The sequence below is a fragment of the Nycticebus coucang genome, chromosome 12, assembly GCF_027406575.1.
Source record: "Nycticebus coucang isolate mNycCou1 chromosome 12, mNycCou1.pri, whole genome shotgun sequence".
Classification (NCBI taxonomy): Eukaryota; Metazoa; Chordata; class Mammalia; order Primates; family Lorisidae; genus Nycticebus; species Nycticebus coucang.
This window is the reverse complement of record NC_069791.1, coordinates 83,194,693-83,214,969: the sequence shown is the minus strand read 5'-3', so window position 1 is coordinate 83,214,969 and position 20,277 is coordinate 83,194,693. Positions and strand designations below refer to the sequence as shown.

The following is a 20,277-nucleotide window of genomic DNA, read 5'->3' as shown; positions in this document are numbered from 1 at the left end:
TAAAATGTTTCCAACATCCTTAGGAAAGCATAGTGGTTAAAAGCACTCACTTTGGGGGCAGCACCTGTGGCTCAGTGAGTGGGGCACCGGCCCCAGATACCGAGGGTGGCAGGTTCAAACCTGGCCCCAGCCATGGCCAAATTGCAACAACAACAAAAGAATAGCTGGCGTTGTGGTGGGCGCCTGTGGTCCTACCTACTTGGGAGGCTGAGGCAGGAGAATCGCCTGAGCCCAAGAGCTGTAGGTTGCTGTGAGCTGTGTGATGCCACGGCACTTTACTGAGGGCAACAAAGTGAGACTCTGTCTCTAAATTAAAAAAAAAGCACTCACTTTGGAGCCAAACCCAGTGCTATCGGTGTGACCATGGGCCAGTTATTTAGTCTCTGTGTCTCATCTTCTTCTTCAGAGTGGGAATGATAATACCTGAGTCCTAGAGTTGTGAAGGTTAAGTGAGCCAGTCCTCAGAACAGAGTCTGGCTAAGTCCTGGTATGGTGCCATTATTATTACTGCTCTTGTTACAGAGTCTCAAGCTGTTGCCCTGGGTAGAGTGCTGTGGTGTCACAGTTCATAGCAACCTCAAACTCCTGGGCTTAAGCGATTCACTTGCCTCAGCCTCCCAAGTAGCTGGGACTACAGGTGCCTGGCACAACGCCCGGCTATTTTTTTGTTTTGGTTGCCATTGTTGTTTTAGCTGGCCCAGGCCAGGTTCAAACCCGCCAGCCTCAGTGTATGTGGCCAGCGTCCTACCCACTGAGCTACAGGCTCCACCTACTATTATTTACTTAATGGTACAGATATGGAAGCTGAAACTCAGAGAAGTAGTGTGACTTGTTCAAGGTCACCCAACTAAAAAGTGGCACACCTTAAGATCAAGGCCAAACCCGCAAGCCTCAAGGCCCGTGCTGTTCCTATCGCTCCCCGCTGCGCCTCTCAAGTCACATGCATCAGAACTGGGTCAGAGGCAATGTGTACCTGGGGGATGACGTGGCAGCAGGGACAGTGTGCAGATTAATTCCTTGTCTCCTGCTGACACCTTGCAGAGAATAGGCCTAAAGGGGGAGGGAAGTGGGGAAGGAGGAGAAAAGGAAGGGGGTGGGAACTGGGAACCAACCTCCAAAACTAGATCCTGTGAAACCAAGGAAAGGGATGAGGGAGAGGGTTGAATCTGTTCTAGCCCCTGCCAGCTAAGACCACCCCAGGATATTTAAGAGGAGCCCTGAGAGGGATAGGTAGCCTCTGCATCCGGATGTTCAGTAGAGGCAGGAATTGCCACATGCAAGAACAGCAGGGAAGGTTCCCTGGAGGCGCAGGACCTGAGAGGGTAATGAGGCCCAGGAGGGTGAAAAGGCAGGAGAAGTTGTTCAGGAACAGTGAGGAGACAGAATAGGGGACACCAAAGCTATGGAGTGGCAGTGCGAGGCTGCACCCGTGAGGGAGGGCACACGCAGGGCCCAAGTCCACGCAGGGCAGTGGAGGCCAAGGGTGTAGGGAAGAGCCAATCCCTGGGGGAAGGAGGGCTTGTAGCCACTGGCAGCTGCCAGCCCAGAACCCAGGGGATGGAAAACAACCCAAAGTGACCTAGCAGGGCCAAAGCCGAAAGTAGAATTGTACACGTGTGTACACATGTGCCACACGCACGTGGCCCGCCCACCTCAGCAGCCCGCTGGGAGTCCACACACCTCAGGAGAAGTAGGTCAGGAGAGCAACCCAACAGCTCTCCCTGGCCAGGGCTGGAACAATTCAAAACAAAGAGGGCTGTGCACTCTTCCAAACACCTCAGGGATAGCCCCGCACTCCCACAGAGAGGGTCCAAGGACACATTGGCATGAGGATAGCACACAGGTGCAGCCGTGCCTCTCCTTGCTGGCATCGCAGTGGCCATCTCAGCTTCCTGACTCAGGAGCCTTCTCATGGGGGGTGAGGGGGAGGTGTTGGACATTTGACTGGGTTGGACAAGCAGATCTTTTCTAGGCCTGAAACTGGGGAGAGACTATCCTGGAGAGATGCCGTCCCACGTCAGACCCAGTGCTGTGCAGCCCAGAGCTGGGACTACCCATGGAGACCTGGTGGCAGGGGCCATGCCAGTGTTCAGCTCAGCACACTAAGGGCAGAAAGGAAGGACGCACAGGCCTGGGCTTCCTCAGGCCTGTGAAGTAGGCTCATCCAGGCTATAGACTAGACTCTGCGAGGACAGTATGTGGCATTTCAGCCAGATTTCTGGCACATATTCAGGACAAAATGACTAGGAAAGCCAAGGCAGTAGCTGGGCGGAGGATGGGAAGTTTTGTTAGAGCAGGAGCTACAGCAGAGGATCCCGAGGAAGCTGAGGGTTGGGGGGAGGGCTGCCTGCTCCCAGCCAGCTGAGAGGACGGTGCAGATGGAGCTCCGTTTGGGGCTGGGTGGGAGGCCAGGAAGTTCCTCCTGATGTTCCTCCTCTCCGTGTGAAGTGGGAGGCTGGGTCGTGCCGGAGTGAAGGGGAAGGTGGGGGTGAGGGGCAGGAGGTGCCTGGGTCTGGAAGGGAGCTGCTCTGCCCAAGCAAGGATTGAAGGGTGTTCCCCTTCAGCCCCCAGCCATAGCCAGCAGCCCTTGCTCAGCCGAGAGAAGGCCAGTAACAATACTGAGAGCAGCACAGCAGTACCCGACACCCACAGACACTCACCAGGCATAGGCGCTTCACATCTATTAACTTACTTAATCCTCACAACAGCCTGCAGGGAGAAGGTACTGTTGTTATATCCTGGCTGATGAGGAAACTGAGGCACAGAGAGACAAAGTAATTTGTCCAAGGACATCCAGCTAGCAAGTGACAGAGCTGGAATTCAGACCATAATGTCTGGCTCCCAAGCTGTGCCTCCTCCTAGATGGCGCTATGGTGGTTGTCCTTCAGGGAATGGGAGGCTGTGGGGCAGGCTAGAGGTGCTGGGGTGATGCAGCTGGGATTAGAGGGAGAAGGGAATGAGGCGAGGGCAGAAGGAGGCTTCACGAGGAGCAGGCATCCAGGGGCTAGAGGCCTCTCCTGCCAGGGCACAGACACACACCTGTGCCTGAGAAGGCTCAGCTTCCCTAGCCCTTCCACTTTCCAGAAAGAAAGGAAGGCCCCAGAGTGGTTGCCTGAAAGCCAGGAGTGGGGAGCGACAGGGCCTTGAAAAGAGACAGAAAGAAACTTTTGGTGTGATGGATGCATCCATGATCTGGATCATATGATCGCTTCATGAAGTATACATGTGTCAAAACTCATCAAATTGTACGCTTTAAATGTGTAGCTTGTTGTATATCAAATATACCTCAGTAAAACTATAGGAAGATGAAGTGAAAGAAAATAAGGGGATAAACAAGACGCGAAGCTCCCAGATGGGGACTAAGTTCACTGTCACCCACTCAAAGCATTCAAGAATCAGGTCTGGAGCCAAGCATGGTCCAGACTTTGGGAGGGCAAAGTGGAAGGATTGCTTGAGGTCAGGAGTTTGAGACCAGCCTGAGCAACATGGTAAGAACCCATTTCTACAAAAAATAGAAAAATCAGCTGGGCACGGTGGCATGTGCCTACAGTCCCAGCTACTCAGGAGGCTGAGGCAGGAGGATCCCTTGAGCCCAGGAGTTTGAGGTTGCTGTGAACTATGATGACACCACTGCACTCTAGTCTGGACAACAGAGCAAGACCCTGTCTCAAAAAAATAAAAATAATCTCCTCTGCCTGCAGACCTAGACTTCCTCCTTCAATTCTCTGCTCCCTCTGCACCCACGGGTGGAGTTGAGAACACCAATCCATCTGGAGACAAACTCAGCAGTTCTGGGGATCATGTCCTAGATGACCACCCCAGCTGTGTTGATGCTGTAGGGATCAGTTAGGCTGGGAATGGGGGTGCTGGGTCTTTGTGGGTGGCTTCTCTGGCCTTGTGTCTGCTGGCAAAGGACTGACAGCTGTAGTATGTGTCCCCGATTGGGTTTGTGTCTGCTGTGGGGGAGGCACTGCCAGGCAGTGTTGGTGTGTTGTGTGGCTGGATGGTGTTGTGTGACCAGAGCCTGGCCTGAGACTGTGGTTGAGGTGTTTGGTATGGCAGCTGCTGCCTCAGACTTCCCCTTCCCAGCTCTGCCTGATTTTCTCACAGTCCGTGTCACCTTTGGTCATAATATAAAGTTCATGTGTTTATTGCCCATCTCCCTTTGCAGTGTAAGCCAGGGAGTCTTAGTTATTTGTCAGTGCTGTGCCCTCAGGGTTTTGGAGAGCCCTGGCAAACAGCAGTGCTTCATCAATACTTGTGAATGGGAGCACTCGTGTGAACTCCCTATCTGGCTATGTCTGTGTGACGTAAACACAGGGGCCTTGCCTGACACCATGTGGTTGTCAACATGAGGCAGATGGGCGGTGGTACCCAAGTGTGGGGGTGGGGACAGTGACTTGGGGAATGCTGGCTCAGGCTTGGCCCTCTGGAGAAGATGCTTGTCGCCCTCTCATGGTCATCCTGGGCCTTGCATCTGGGCCCAGCCTCAAGTTTTCTGGGTGTTGGGAAGTGGGGAGAGGTCCCTTGCCTGATGACATGCTTCATGTCACAACCCCAACAGGGAGAAGATGAGTGTGGGCTGCCCAGAGCCTGAGCCGCCCCACTCCATGCCCTGCTGTGGGCCGGGGACCGCCCCTGGATCTGGTGCTGGTGTGCCTCTTCTCACAGAAGACATGCAAGCGCTGACCCTACGCACACTGGCTGCCAGCGATGTCACCAAACACTATGAACTTGTCCGGGAACTGGGCAAAGGCACCTATGGGAAGGTGGACCTGGTGGCCTACAAGGGCACAGGTTAGTGTCTGCAGGGTGATAGGGTTTTAGGTTGGAGTTGGAGGCATGGCCAGGGTGCTCCATTTCTCTTGCTGGGCCAGTGGTCCTGGTGGATAGGATGACCCTGACACGGCCCAGGGAGGAGAGGACTGGAGATGGGGTGAGAGAGGAAGCTGGGGGATGTGCCCAGGGATTTCAGGAGCTCAGGGGAGAGGACAGGGAATCACTGGCATATCCTCGATAGCCGCCCTAGGGAGGTAGACAGAGTGCTGAGGGTAGGTGCTCACAAACAAGGCACCACACTCAGGGTCGAGGAAGATGACCCTGTGGGGTTAGTATAGCCATTTCCATTTCTCAGGTGAGGACAGTGGGACCTAAACAGATTCAGTCATTTCACCAAGGCCATACAGTACAGAGGGTTTGAACTAGGATGAACCCCCTCCCCCAGTAGTCAGCTCCAGAGCCTTCTTCCTTAACCACTGAGCTAAATATCCCCAGGCTGTGAGCTCAGTCAGCTGGGGCAGGGGGCTCTGTGCCAACTGAGGACAGCAGGAAGAGCAGTGCTCATGGGGTCACCTGAGTTTTGCTACTTCCTTCTGAGTGACTTTGGGCAAGTGACTTGACCTCTCTGTGCTTTGGTTTCCTTCTCTGTAAAATAGGGTAACATTAACACCCCCCATATAAGGCCCTTATGAACTGCGCATTATGAATTCTAAGTGCTGAAGGCAGGGATGTGATGCATGAGCACTCTGTGGACACATATGTGCATCACACCGCTACCCATCAGGTGGGCATAGATGTCTGCCCAAACAGAGTCAGGGACCTGTGTATCGCAGTGTCTCATTTCTTTTTTTTTTTTTTTGTAGAGACAGGGTCTCACTTTATGGCCCTCGGTAGAGTGCCATGGCCTCACACAGCTCACAGCAACCTCCAACTCCTGGGCTTAAGCGATTCTCTTGCCTCAGCCTCCCGAGTAGCTGGGACTACAGGCGCCCGCCACAACGCCTGGCTATTTTTTGGTTGCAGTTTGGCCAGGGCCGGGTTTGAACCCGTCACCCTCGGTATATGGGGCCGGCGCCTTACCGACTGAGCCACAGGCGCCGCCCCGCCAGTGTCTCATTTCTTCTTACTCATTCATCCACTTAACAAACATTTGATCCGAGTCACAGCACAAAAAAAAAAAAAAAAAATTTGCTGAGCACCTACTATGTGCTGGAATTTTGGAGACACAGATGCGCTGGAGACACAGCAGGGACCAAGACAGACGTTCCTATACTCGGGGGCACAGACAAGATCAATAAGCATGTAGTATGACAGGACAAAGTGAGAGCAGGTGGAGGACTCGGCAAGCCCTCCACTACCCCTTCATGTAGGGTGCAACCTGGGTATAAGGGACTCAGGCAACCCTGCTTGGCTGCCTTGACCTCCTCTGTCAAGGTCTCCCATCTAGAAGATGAGGATAGGGCTGGGGCTCATGTTATGTCTTCTCATTAGGACAGGCTGTGCAGACAGGCATGGGCATGTAGGGTACAGGACCACAGGGAGGGGGGCTTCACCACGGTTGCTGTCACCCCCATTAGGCACCAAAATGGCACTGAAGTTTGTGAACAAGAGCAAAACCAAGCTGAAGAACTTCCTAAGGGAGGTGAGCATCACCAACAGCCTCTCCTCCAGCCCTTTCATCATCAAGGTCTTTGATGTGGTTTTTGAGACAGAGGACTGCTATGTCTTTGCCCAGGAGTACGCGCCCGCTGGGGACCTGTTTGACATCATCCCTCCCCAGGTATTTGAATGGTGGCATAGCAAGGAAACTGTGAGTGAGGGAGAGGGAGTGACCGTTTAGTGTAAATAAGTATTTATCGAGTGCCAACTAAATGTTAGTTACTGTCTGGGGGGCTGGGCAGCACAGTGAAGAAGCCAAAGGCCCTGCCCTTGCTCTAGTGGGGAAACATACACCCCACGGTAAGCCTCTAAGGCAGTATGACAAGCCAGAAAGGAGGAAGTCCAACAGCGCCCTCCTCTGGAGCGACACAGGAGGGGAAGTGTCAGGCCCCACCTCCAGGGACCGGCGGGTGACAGGGATTAGATCCAGTAGCTCGGTTTGAATCTGTTCTACCACTTGCTGGCTAAGTGATGAGACCTCCAGAACCTCCACGACCCCTCAGGGAAATAGCCACTGGGAGGATGTGACCAAACAGTGTAGGCCAGAGGGAGCTGGAGAGTTGGCCGGGTGCGGGGAGGGGAGAATTGGGGAGCAAGGGGACTGGAGTGGGGGGGAACCTGGGACCCGACGGCTGGGAGGCGGAGGGGGGAGGCGAGCGTGGCCGCCCTGAGCGTCCTCCCCGGCCGCAGGTTGGGCTCCCCGAGGACACGGTGAAGCGCTGCGTGCAGCAGCTGGGCCTGGCGCTGGACTTCATGCACGGGCGGCAGCTGGTGCACCGCGACATCAAGCCTGAGAACGTGCTGCTGTTCGACCGCGAGTGCCGCCGCGTGAAGCTGGCCGACTTCGGCATGACGCGCCGCGTGGGCTGCCGCGTGAAGCGCGTCAGCGGCACCATCCCCTATACGGCCCCCGAAGTGTGCCAGGCGGGCCGCGCCGATGGCTTCGCGGTGGACACGGGCGTGGACGTGTGGGCCTTCGGCGTGCTCATCTTCTGCGTGCTCACGGGCAACTTCCCGTGGGAGGCGGCGTCGGGCGCCGACGCCTTCTTCGAGGAGTTCGTGCGCTGGCAGAGGGGCCGCCTGCCCGGGCTGCCGTCGCAGTGGCGCCGCTTCACGGAGCCGGCGCTGCGCATGTTCCAGCGGCTCCTGGCGCTGGAGCCCGAGCGCCGCGGCCCGGCCAAGGAGGTCTTCCGCTTCCTCAAGCACGAGCTCACGTCCGAGCTGCGGCGCCGGCCCTCGCACCGCGCGCGCAAGCCGCCCGGGGACCGCCTGCCCGCCGCCGGGCCGCTGCGCCTCGAGGCGCCCGGGCCGCTCAAGCGAACCGTGCTCACCGAGAGCGGCAGCGGCTCCCGCCCCGCGCCCCCGGCTGTTGGGCCGGTGCCCGTGCCCGTGCCCGTGCCGGTGCCCGAGGCTGGCCTGGCTCCCCCGGGTCCTCCCGGCAGGACCGACGGCCGCCCGGACAAGAGCAAAGGGCAGGTGGTGCTGGCCACGGCCATCGAGATCTGCGTCTAAGCCGTCCCCGCCGCCCTCGGGCCGGGCAGAGCACGCAGCCGGAGGGGCGGGGCACGGGGAGCCGACCTGGGCCCGCTCCAAGCCCGTGCCGGCGGCGGCAAGAAATCGACTTGCTCCCGCCGGGCTGGAGGGCGTAGCGGTAGACTAGGCAGGACCGCGGCGAGCTGGTGGGATAGTCACCAAAGACCTCTGGCGCCGCCTGGTGGGCAGGACTGCGGCCGAGAGGAGCCCCGCCCCGCGGACCCAAGAATTCAGAGCCTCCCACACACAGCAGGAGGGAGGGAGCGTTGGGGCAGAGTTCCAGCCACCTTCTTGAGCCCCGGAACCCCAACTAGTTGCTCCTTCCTGACCCTTCACACCCCCTAGCAGATCAATCTGCAGTGCCACCCCAGGTCCTGCACTCCTGGCCACTCCACTCTGTCCCCTTCCCATCCTGGCACAGAAAGGGACTGAAATGTTGGGCAGAGAAGGGGCTTAAGGCCCTCCTACCCCAGCACTGGCTAGGGTGAAGGCAGTGAGCTGAGGCAGTTGCATCTTGCCCCTCTCCTGGCAGGTTGGAGGGGAGGCCAACCACTGGAAAATGTAGCAAATGTGCATGTTCGCAGAGGTGTGTTTGTGTGTGGGTACAGGCCCCAAGAATCTAAATGATCCCCTGGCCCCCATTCCACCAATGAGAACACAGCCCAGTGAGGAAGCAACTTGGTGGGTCAAATAGCCACTGAGAGGCAGAGCTCTCTCCTCTCCCCTCCCCCCAAGGGACTGTCCTGACAAGTCGGGGGTGTTGAAGGGCTCTCAAGGCGAGGGTCTCATTGCCCTGCATCCTTAGGGTTGGACCAAGTGCAGAGCAGAGGGCTGGGCACACCTAGCCCTCTCACTGGTTGTACCTTCCCAGGCCCAGGGACCTCTCCCAGATCCTCTGTCCTTGCTGCCCCAGCCCAGAAAGTAGTCTAGGCTTCTGGCAGGCAGCAAGGTTATTTATGCTAGGAATTTCTCCTGAGTTTTTACTGGGGTCAAACATGCCACCCTCCAACACCAGGCTGACCCCACCCTCACACCTCCCAAGTTTCTGATATCGGAGCTGCAGGAGGCAGGAGCTGCATGTGTGGGCAGGAGTACAGGACCACAGATGTGTGTAAACTGGTGTGTATGCAGAGCGCAGGCTTGTGGGCACAGTCTTGTGTGTTCCTGTGACTGTGCAGCCCCATGCCCCTGTCCCACTGCCCTGCCTGGGTTTCACACTGGGCCAGGCCTGCAGTTCCCAACACCCTCAGGGAATCCGCCAGGGAGGCACCTGCTGGTTGGTCCATGCCCCTAGGCAGCAAAACAGGAGGAACCAAGCCTCACCCAGTGCCCTCCTGCCCTCTCTGTAGAGGCCTGGGACCCCTAAGATAACCTCAACACTGGTGAGGCTGCTCCCTGTGTTTGGCAGTGCTCCAGCCACTGTCCCAGAACCCCCCACCCCTCTGCCTGGGTCACTCCCCTTTCTGGGGTGTCTGAGGGGCTCCTTGATGGCCAGGCTGGCTAGAGTAAATACCAGTTACTATCTGGCCTGCAGCCCCCACCTCTCCACTCACCCCTCATTCCCACTTCCAACAAGGGCTATAGGTCCCCCTGTCTTGCCCTGGGCCAGTTTACAAACAGCATGCAGTTGCCCCAGGGCCTGCCCACCTCCATTGTCCCTAGTGTGCCCACTCCTCTCAAGACCCCATCTCCCCATGGGGCCCTCCACACGCCAGGTAAGTAGCAGATCCCTCTTCCCACCAAGGGCCAAGTCTCAGAGAAGGCCCCATCACTGCCCCGGCCCACCCGGAGCCCAGCCGGGCCACCTCTCCCAGCCGCGACTTCTCCTTTTGCCTTAGGCCTTGAGACATCCTGATCTCTCCTGCAATAACAAGGAAGCGAGATTCCACAGTAGATGTCCCTTTTGTGCGCACCCCCTTCTATGTTAAGATCCCGTTTGGGAGTTTTCTCCCTTGTTGTAGTATCTAGTATGTTAGCATTGGGAAGGGACTGTAGTGATGTAGCTCAGCCCCCTCATTTGCAGAGGAGCCAGGAGGGCAGCGACCAACCTGACCCAAAGCACTGGTCACAGGTCAGGGCTCTGCTGCCACCTCCTCTGCTGGTCGGGCTAGGACCCTTTGCCCCTTAGGAGAGGTGTTGGTCACAGATGTTTACCTCAGTTTATGTCACTGTTGAAGAAACAATAGCAAAAAATAACATGGTAGACATGAATACTTAGAAGACAAAAAAAACACACACCCCAGATCTTCCCCCCTGCAATTCCTCTGTGAAGGTACAGTGTATGTGTGTGTGTGCGTCTGTCCCACCTTGGGCAGACCAGTCATCTCCGGTCTCTGTCCCAGCTCCTGTGTCCTCCCCCCATATTGTCTCTGCCCTTCGGTGCTTCCCAGAGGTTCCTCTGAGCTGGCCTGTGGGGTGTGGGGAGCCCCAGGTGGGAGGCGGGGCCACAGGTTAGCTAGAGGGTCTCCTACCAGGCCCACTGAGCAGAGCCCCAAGGCTGCCCAATGTTCCCTGAGCCTGTGCTGTGGCCAGTGGGACAGTCCTGGTGGCTGACATTGGCATCCAAGCCTGGCTCAGGGCCTGGGGCAGGGGTCTGGGTAGAATCCCAGCCCCAAAGCCCCAGATCCTCATGTCTTGCCACCCCACATGTTTGTAAATACTCTGGCATCCTTTGGCCCTGAGAAGGTTTTTAAATGTGTTATTTACTTCTCTAAACATGACAATTGCTAAAAAATAAACGTTTAGAAAAATTACCAATGAGTGGCTGCCTTATCTCAGCTTTGAGGTGGGGAGGACCATGGGAAGGCACTCTGGAAACTCAAGGTTTGATCTTCACAGCTGTCCCAGGCCCCTGTGTCTTCTCAGGCCCTGAGTAGGCCCAGGCCAGGGCTCAACTGAAAAGGGACCGGGATCTGGGTCCTGGGAGAAGGGATATGGTGTGTCCCTGGCCTGAGTCCAGCTTCAGCTTATGGCCCTTCAGACTGGGCAGGACATAGAGGCATAAAGCCAAAGAACAGAATAGAGCAATTTACCTGCTCACCACTCAGCAAATATTTACCAAACAACTTTTGTGTGCTGGGCTTCCTACTAGGGACAGGGACACAGCTGGGAGCAGGACTGACAGGGCCCCTGCCCTCAGGCAGCTGGCAATCTGATGATGGATCCATGTCACCTACATAGCACATAATGCTGTGAAGGTCACCCGAGTCTGGAGGAGTCCTTGGAGACTCCCTGCAGACAAGTTCAGAGGATTTGAAGTTCTCCAGGCACCCACATAGCAGGGACAGGAAGAAGCTAAATGGGTGACGGGTGCAGTCTCAGGCAAAATAAGAATTCTTCTAAAGCAGGGCAAGTTGGGATGAGCTGCAGGGAGTTCCATGATTCAACATTCATTCAAACAATATTTACTAATTACCCAACCTGTGTCACCAGAACAGTTCTATTGGCTCTGCCTTCGAATACAGTGCATCCAGAATCGGCACTTGCCCACCACCGGCCTTGCCGCTTCTCTCCCTGGCCTGGTACAGGAGCCTCTTCTCTGGCCTCCCAGCTCCTCTCCTGAGCCTCTGTAGGCTCTTCTCAGGACTGCAGCCAGACAGATTATTTTGGTTAGTAAGATTTTAAAAGCAAGTGAAGGTATTGGGGAAAAAAATGGTACGACCCGTCAGAGCCCTACAGTAGCTTTCTATTCCACCTAGAATTATAGCTGAAAACCTTAGAGTGGTGTCCAAGGTCTCATGTAGTCATGGTCTGTCCCCAGCACTTTACAACCTCACCCCGACTTTCACCCGTACTACCTGCCGCCACATTGGCCTCCTGTTCACCCCCTAATTCTCACCTCAGAGTTGGCCTGTGTCCTGTTGTTCCAGGGACAGCAAGGCCTGAGCTCACTTCAGGGCCTTTACCTTTGCCTCAGACTCCCCCAGCTTTCCCTAGGGGTCCCTCCCTCCCTTCAGGTGCCTTCTCAAATTCCTGAGCAGCCTGGGTGGAGCAGAAGCCCCTTTAACCTGCTCCGCTACACACTGAGCATCCGTCACCACTTGCAGTACCATGTGCCTGTCTTATTACCCATCTCTCCCCCCGGAAGTACAGGCCTAGTATAGGGCCTGGCATGTCTTGGGCATTCCCTAACAATTTGTCAAACTAATGAATGACTGCCCAGTACTATTTTAGGGCCAAGGATACAGCAGTAAACATTAAGACAGATAATCCCTATTCTACCCTCTAAAACTTACTTTCTAGAGAGGAAAACAGACGCTAAATAGGTTACATAATTTAGAAATGGGAAGGGACCAGGCATGGCCGCTCATGCCTGTAATCCTAACACTCTGGGAGGAGTGCTGAGGCAGGAGGGTCGCTTGAGCTCAGGAGGTTGCTGTGAGCCAGGCTGGCACCACTGCATTCTAGCCTAGGCAACAGAGTGAGACTCTATCTCAAAAAAAAATGGAGAGAGTGGGCGGCGCCCATGGCTCAAGGAGTAGGGCGCCGGTCCCATATGCCGGAGGTGGCGGGTTCAAACCCAGCCCCGGCCAAAAAAAAAAAATGGAGAGAGGATGAAAAGGAGGAAAAAGCCCCACCCTAACCAGATCAGAAGCAGGACTCCCACCCAACTATTTTGTCTAGGATACATTAAAGAAAAACTCTGCCATTCTTGGCACCCACAGCACAGTGGTTATGGTGCCAGCCACGTGCACCAAGGCTGGTGAGTTCAAGCCCGACCCAGACCAGCTGAACAAGAATGACAACTGCAACAAGAAAATAGCCAAGGGTGGTGCCTGTGGCTCAAGGAGTAGGGCGCTGGCCCCATATACCAGAGGTGGCAGGTTCAAACCTGGCCCTGGCCAAAAAAAAAAAAGAAAGAAAAAGAAAATAGCCAAAAGCTGGCTTGCCGCCTGTGGCTCAAGCAGCTAAGGCTCCAGCCACATACATCTGAGTTGGTGGGTTTGAATCTGGCCTGGGCCCACCAAACAACAATGACGGCTGCAACCAAAAAATAGCTGGGCATTGTGGTGGTCACCTGTAGTCCCAGCTACTTGGAAGGCTGAGGCAGGAGAATCGCTTGAGCCCAGGAGTTGGAGGTTGCTGTGAGCTGTGATGCCAGGGCACTCTACCCAGGGCGACAGCTTGAGGCACTGTCTCCAAGAAGAAAGAAAATAGCCAAAAGCATTATAGCGGGTGCCTGTAGTCCCAGCTACTTGGGAGGCTGAGGCAAGAGAATTGCTTAAGCCCAAGAGTTTGAGGTTGCTGTGAGCTGTGACACCACAGCACTCTACCGAGGGCAACAAAGTGAGACTGTCTCAAAAAAAAAAATCTGCCATTTCAAAGCGTCTACCACTACCCTGCAATGATAAGGGAAGATACATAGGGGCAATAGTTAATAGCTAATTTAGTGGCTTGTTAAGGGATAGAGGCGAAATGCACATACAAACAGCATGTCTAGTTTCCCAGCTCGGTACAAATGTCCTCTCAGAGCCTTCCATGTGTCCCAGAATGCCAGAACTCACCACTAGAGGGCGGTAGCTTCCTACAACTTCCTCTTCTGCCTCTGGTATCCCTGTTGGACTTCATTGGGCAGCCTCCTGCATCCTCTAGGTGACAAGCCTTACCATGTCCATGGCTTAGACCAGAAGGGTTTCCAGCCTCATCCCCATGGCACATCAGACCTACCCAATTTCCCCTTCTTAGCCAGGGTTACCTCCCCTTGGTCACGGTGAGTTCCTTCTTAAGGGCACTTAGTGTCCTTTCCTGTCCGTAGTTCCAACTGGACTAATTCCTACCATCAAAAACGACGCAGTAGCATTGAACTTCAGAGAAAAGGGGATTGTAGTGTTGACTCCTTTCTCCAAGATGCTCCTTGAGCCCTTAGCAGATGTTCCCACCCATCACCAGTGGCAGTTAAGCATGTCACAGCAAGCAGCCTCAGAGCCCCCTTTACACTCTTGGACAGTGCAGTAGGTGACGGCTGACTTACACTCGCATCACTGAGGGAGAGTCCCTAAAGTCACCATTCTCTCTCTCTCTCTCTCAAAAATGTCAAAACCTATACACCCATCAAGTGTTGGTTTGGGGTGGAAACGTGGGTGTAAGAAATGTAATTTAGAGGGCTTTACTGGCAGCTGAGAGGAAGAGAATGTTCATCACCCTCCTCAGTGGAGCTTTGGGGCAATGGAGAAATTCAGAGATTTCCATTTAGAACCAAAGATGGGCGGAAAAAGGAGAGTGGCTCCAGAAGCCAAGGATGTTCAGGGACAGCCAAGAAGTAGGATGGGCGGAGCCTGATTGGAAGACAGTGAGCCCTGCCTTGGCAATCCTTGAGAGATTGTGGAAGAGGCTTGATTGATTAATATGTGGTAAGGGCACTCAAGTCATTTGATTTTGATGTTAAAAGAGAACAGGGCCGGGTGGCGCCTGTGGCTCAGTCAGTAAGGCCCCGGCCCCATATACGGAGGGCGGCGGGTTCAAACCCGGCCTCGGCTGAACTGCAACCAAAAAATAGCTGGGCGTTGTGGCGGGCGCCTGTAGTCCCAGCTACTCAGGAGGCTGAGGCAAGAGAATCGCTTAAGCCCAGGAGTTGGAGGTTGCTGTGAGCTGTGTGATGCCATGGCACTCTACCCAGGGCCATAAAGTGAGACTCTGTCTCTACAAAAAAAAAAAGAGAACAGGGCCAATTGATGGTAGAAAGTGAAAGATTTGGGGTAACAGTTCATTAAAAATTAAAAACAGCTCATTAAAAAAGGACCACAAGATGCTAAGAATAATGTAAGATGTAGGGACATCTTCATTTTTGCCCATTCAGCATCTTGCTTCTCTTCCTTAAGGAAGCTTCCCTTCCTTAAGTTTCCCAAAAGTTTCCCATGGGGACCAGCCCTTCCATGTTCTGGAACTATGTGGCTCAGCTGGAGATCACACTACTTCTTAGGCTATGGGGTGGCCACAGTCAACACAGCTGTGGCCTCAGTCATGGACTCACAACCCCAGATAGGCAGCACCTGGCCTTTTCCTACCCCTATTGTAGGGAAAGTCTCTTTCTTTCTTTCTTTCTTTCTTTCTTTCTTTCTTTCTTTCTTTCTTTCTTTCTTTCCTTCCTTCCTTCCTTCCTTCCTTCCTTCCTTCCTTCCTTCCTTCCTTCCTTCCTTCCTTCCTTCCTTCCTTCCTTCCTTCCTTCCTTCCTTCCTTTTCTTTCTTTCTTTCTTTCTTTTCTTTCTTTTCTCCCTTTCCTTCTTCTTCTTCTTCTTTTTTTTTTTTTCTTGAGACAGAGCCTCAAGCTGTCACCCTGGGTAGAGTGCCGTGGCATAACAGCTCACAGCAATCTCCAACTCCTGGGCTTAAGCGATTCTCTTGCCTCAGCCTCCCAAGTAGCTGGGACTACAGGCACACATCACAACGCCCAGCTATTTTTTGTTGCAGCCATCGTTGTTGTTTGGCGGGCCCAGGATGGATTCCAACCTGCCACCTCAGGTGTATGTGACTGGTGCCTTAGCTGCTTGAGCCACAGGTGCTGAGCCGGGAAAGTGTTCTTTCATTGGAGTTGCTAAGCATGGGGACCTACTGGTGGGTATCTTTGCCACCTCTAGGGGAGATTCTGGCCAAACATGAAGCCAGCACAGAGTAAATGAAGTAGGGCCAAGAGGTGAGGAGACATCAGTTCTGACAGCATTATTCAAACATAGAATCTGTGTCTGAAATTAGATCCAAAGGGCTTTTTCACTGACATGAACCAATATATTCTCAACAAGTTCATTTGAGTTTGGTGGTCATTACTTGCAAATAAAGGAGTTCTAACTGGTGCCCAGAGAAACCTAATCTGTGAGATTCCTGCGCCCCCAGGACCCATGGGGCCTTGTCCCATAACAGCTCTAGAACAATACAAGCAAACCTTGATCGCCAGAAGCTGCTGAGCCCTTCTAGGACTGAGACTGGATTACTGCTAAATTCACCAGGACTCATTTGGTCTCAAATGACTGAAGACTCCACCCGACTGGCTTTTTTGAAAAGGAAAAGTCCAGAGGTAGGATGACCAACTTTTGGTGCAGCTTAACGCAGGGCTTTAAACTTCAGCACCAAGACAGATCTCTCTATCTGCTCTGCTTCCCTGGGGCTGACTTCTTGAGAGATGTTCTTCTTTCCTGACTTCTTGAGACATCTTCCTCTTTCCTAGGATTGCTGCCAGAGGCCCTAGTTTATATCCTCTCAGATTCAAGCTCCTCAGGAAAGAGCGAGAGTCCCATTTCCCAGCCCTCCTGTCCCAGTTAGTGTTTGCATTGTGCTTGATCGGCCTTGACTGAGTCCTGAATATCCATCACTGATCCCATCACCATGGCCTGGCCAATGTAGTTCTCAGATTGGCTGAGGCTTTTATCACATGTTCTACCTCTGACCTCGAGCCTGCCCATCCCAAGTAATTGACTGAGGGGGGTTATTCTCCAGTGGGAAATCAGGTAAGGTGTGGTAGGTGCATCATTTGGCCCCAGCTCTTCACCCATCCCTGTACCCATGCCCTTTGCCATGTAACTTTGCAGAACCTCTCACTATGGGCAGGGAGACCTGCCCCATCTCTTGAACCTGGAATCAAACATAAGGCTTGTGCACTGGTGGTTTCAGCTCTCACTCTCTGCATCATCATGAGACCAAGCCCAGGATAGTCCATTGCAGTGTGGCAGCTGTTGGATCATGGCTGTTTTGACCCAGTCATCTTAGCTGAAACCAGTCTCGATCAGTGGACCAGCCAGATGATCTTCAGACATGCAAATGAACCCAGCCACAATCAGCAGTGTCCTAACCACTTCCAGCCCTCTCCACACACCTGAGCTATACACGCTTATTGTTGTGCATCACTGGATTTGTGCTTGTGTGAAACCGATGCAAAGCGTCACTGGTAAAAGATGTTCTGGACCTTGCAAAGTTGTTCTGAGCTTTTGTGTTTAATCTCCACTCAATTTCTTATCTCTTTGATTATCAGATTCCACTTTGACCCCCACCACCTACCTGAATTGCCATCACTAAAGTGCATCCTGATGTCATTTGACTTTCAGTTATGGGGACTGCAAGTCACATCTTAGGAATTTGTTACTGCCTTAGCTTCAAGGAAGTCAGGGAGAATCTCAGCGCTAACATTTTTCATGGATTCCATATGAAAATTTCATGAAAAATCTCTTTTCAGGGTAAGGGTGGAAGTATAACCAAGAAAGTTCATTTCTTTATTTTTTTTTACTTTAAATTATTATGTGTGGCGCCTATAGCTCAGTGGGTACGGTGACGGCCACATACATGAGGGTGGCGGGTTCGAACCCGGCCCAGGCCAGCTAAACAACTGCAACAAAAAAATAGCTGGGAGTTGTGGCAGGTGCCTCCCAGCTACTAGGGAGGCTGAGGCAAGAGAATTGCTTGAGCCCAAGAGTTTGAGGTTGCTGTAAGCTATGACACCATGGCACTCTACCAAGGGCAACAAGGTGAGACTCTGTCTCAATTTTAAAAGGGGGCTGGGGCAGCAACTGTGGCTAAGTGGGTAGGGCTCCGGCACCTAGGGTGGTTGGTTCGAACCCGGCCCCAGCCAAACTGCAACAACAACAAAAAATATCTGGGCGTTGTGGTGGGCGCCTGTAGTCCCAGCCACTCTGGAGGCTGAGGCAAGATAATTGCCTAAGCCCAAGAGCTGGAGGTTGCTGTGAGCTGTGATGCCACAGCACCCTACCAAGGGCGACAAAGTGAGACTCTGAAAAAAAAAAAAATAGCTGGGCATTGCAGTGGGCGCCTGTAGTCCTAGCTACTTAGAGGCTGAGGCAAGAGGATTGCTTGAGCCCAAGAGTTAGAGGTTGCTGTGAGCTATGACACCACAGCACTGTACTGAGGGTGACAAAATAAGACTGTCTCAAAAAAAAAATTAAGACTGAGAAGCTAATCAGTATCTGCTTATATTAAAAGTATGAGAATTTGGGTGGCGCCTGTGGCTCAGTGAGTGGGGTGCCGGCCCCATATACCGAGAGTGGCAGGTTCAAACCCAGCCCCGGCCAAACTGCAACCAAAAAATAGCCGGGAACTGTGGCAGGCTCCTGTAGTCCCAGATGCTTGGGAGGCTAAGGCAAGAGAATCACGTAAGCCCAAGAGCAAGAGGTTGCTGTGAGTCCTGTGACGTCATGGCACTCTACCAAGGGCAGTAAAGTGAGACTCTGTCTCTACAAAAAAAAAAAAAAAAAGTATGAGAATTTAATCTATCATGGATTCGTTTTATAAAATATGAGAACTTGGCTTGGTGCCCATACTCAGTGGCCAGGGTGCTGGCCATATACACCGAGGCTGGCGGGTTCAAACCTGGCCTGGGTCTACTAAACAACAATGACAACTGCAATAACAAAATGATAATAATAATAAATAAAATAAAAATATGAGAACTTAGAAGTTGTAGAGAAGCAGAGAAAGTTAATGTGTTACTTAAGATAATTCTGGATGCTATAGTAGATAAACCCCAAATCTCTGCAGCTTAACACCACACAAGTTTATTTCTTGCCCCTATAACAGGCTAGAACTGGTCTTCCACATGGTGATTCAGGAACCCCTAATTTGTGGCCCTGCCCAGGTAACTGGCTGGGCTTTTGTCAATTTTCTGGATCCCAGTTTCCATCCACATGGGGCCTGGATTCTATTTTTTTTTTTTTTAGAGACAGAGTCTCACTTTGTTGCCCTTGGTAGAGTGCCGGGGCATCACAGCTCCAGCTCTTGGGCTTAGGTGATTCTCTTGCCTCAGCCTCCTGAGTAGCTGGGACTACAGGAGCCCACCACAAAGCCTGGGTATTTTTTTGTTGCAGTTTGGCCGGGGCCGGGTTTGAACCAGCCACCCTCAGTATAGGGGGCCGGCGCCCCACTCACTGAGCTACAGGTGCTGCCCAGGGCTGGATTCTTATACTTGGATTTCATGATATATTCTGGGCCCCGATAATGTATCTCCATTTTTGCCTTAAACTAATTAGGAGTGAGTTTCTGCCATTTGCCACCAAAAGAAATCAAAGACACATGTTTGCCATTTGGTATTTATTTATTTTTTAGAGACAGAGTGTCACTTTGTCGCCCTCAGTAGAGTGCTGTGGCATCACAGCTCACAGCAACCCCCAGCTCTTGGGCTTAGGCGATTCTTTTGCCTCAGCCTCCCGAGTAGCTGGGACTACAGGTGCCCACCACAACGCCTGGATTTTTTGCTGCAATTTGGCCGGGGTGGGGTTCGAACAGCCACCCTCGGTATATGGGGCTGGCGCCCTACACACTGAGCCACAGGTGCTGCCCTGGTATCTTGTTTATTTGTTTGTGACAGAGTCTCACGCTTGCCCCCTGAAAGAGTGCAGTGGCCTCATCATAGCTCACAGCAACCTCAAACTCCTGGGCTCAAGTGATCCACCTGCCTCAGCCTCCAGAGGAGCTGGGACTATTGTAGTGCACTACCATGCCCAGCTAATTTTTTCTATTTTTAGCAGAGACAAGGTCTTAATTTTGCTCAAGCTGGTCTCAAACCCCTGATCTCAAGTGAACCTCCCACCTTGGCCTCCCAGAGTGCTAAAATTACAGACATGAGCCACCTTGCCCTTTCCCATTTCATATCCTGCTTCCTTTCCCCCCATCCGCTTCTTATTATCTCATAAACAGTTTCTTAGAGGCTGTAGAGACTGCCCCCACAGCCATCATTCCATGACTGGGCTTGACAGTGTCCTACTGAGTGGATGTCCCCTAATTTACTTAACCATCTTCTTACACTTCTAATTTTTCACTACTACTGGAGTAAGATTCATCATAATTTTGCCTTTCTGTGGATTAGCTCTTTAGAATAAATTCCCAGACCTACAATCTCTAGGTCAATTGGCATGAACATTTTTATGGTTCTTATCAGAGCTGCCAAATTGTTTTTCACAGGTTGTACCTGCCATTCTGGAGGGCAATCTGCTAGTCGTATTTAAAATGCATAAAAGGTGAGCAGTGCCTGTGGCTCAATGAGTGGGGTGCCGGTTCAATATACCAAGGGTGGGGTAGTCGAGCCTGGCCCCAGCCAAACTGCAACAAAAAAAAATAACTGGGCATTGTGGCAGGCACCTGTGGCCCCAGCTGCTCGGGGAGAGCTGAGGCAGGCGAATCGATTAAGCCCAAGAGTTGGAGGTTGCCGTGAGCTGTGATGCCACAGCACTCTACTGAGGGTGACAAAGTGAGACTCTGTCTCTAAAAAAAATTAATTAATTAAAGTAAAAAAAATAAATAAAATAAAATGCATAAAAGGGTCCGACATCTTAGCTAGATTGCGGTAGTGGCAGCTCCTCTCCAAGTTTCAAA

The 20,277-nt window shown here is 52.9% G+C and overlaps 1 protein-coding gene across 3 annotated transcripts in view; it reads left to right on the top strand.

The window, feature by feature from the left end:
• The window catches only part of SBK1 (SH3 domain binding kinase 1), a 52,527-nt gene extending 44,421 nt beyond the window's left edge, over positions 1-8,106 (top strand). For 2 of the 3 annotated variants that reach the window (XM_053557527.1, XM_053557528.1), the window contains exons 2-4: positions 4,565-4,797; positions 6,357-6,559; positions 7,129-8,106. In XM_053557527.1, coding sequence (XP_053413502.1) covers positions 4,572-4,797; positions 6,357-6,559; positions 7,129-7,950 — 1,251 coding nt within the window. In that variant the 5' untranslated portion in view covers positions 4,565-4,571 and the 3' untranslated portion in view covers positions 7,951-8,106. The remainder of the gene's footprint in view (positions 1-4,564; positions 4,798-6,356; positions 6,560-7,128) is intronic. The other variant, XM_053557529.1, reaches the window with a different exon arrangement.
• The last annotated feature ends 12,171 nt before the right edge of the window (positions 8,107-20,277 follow it).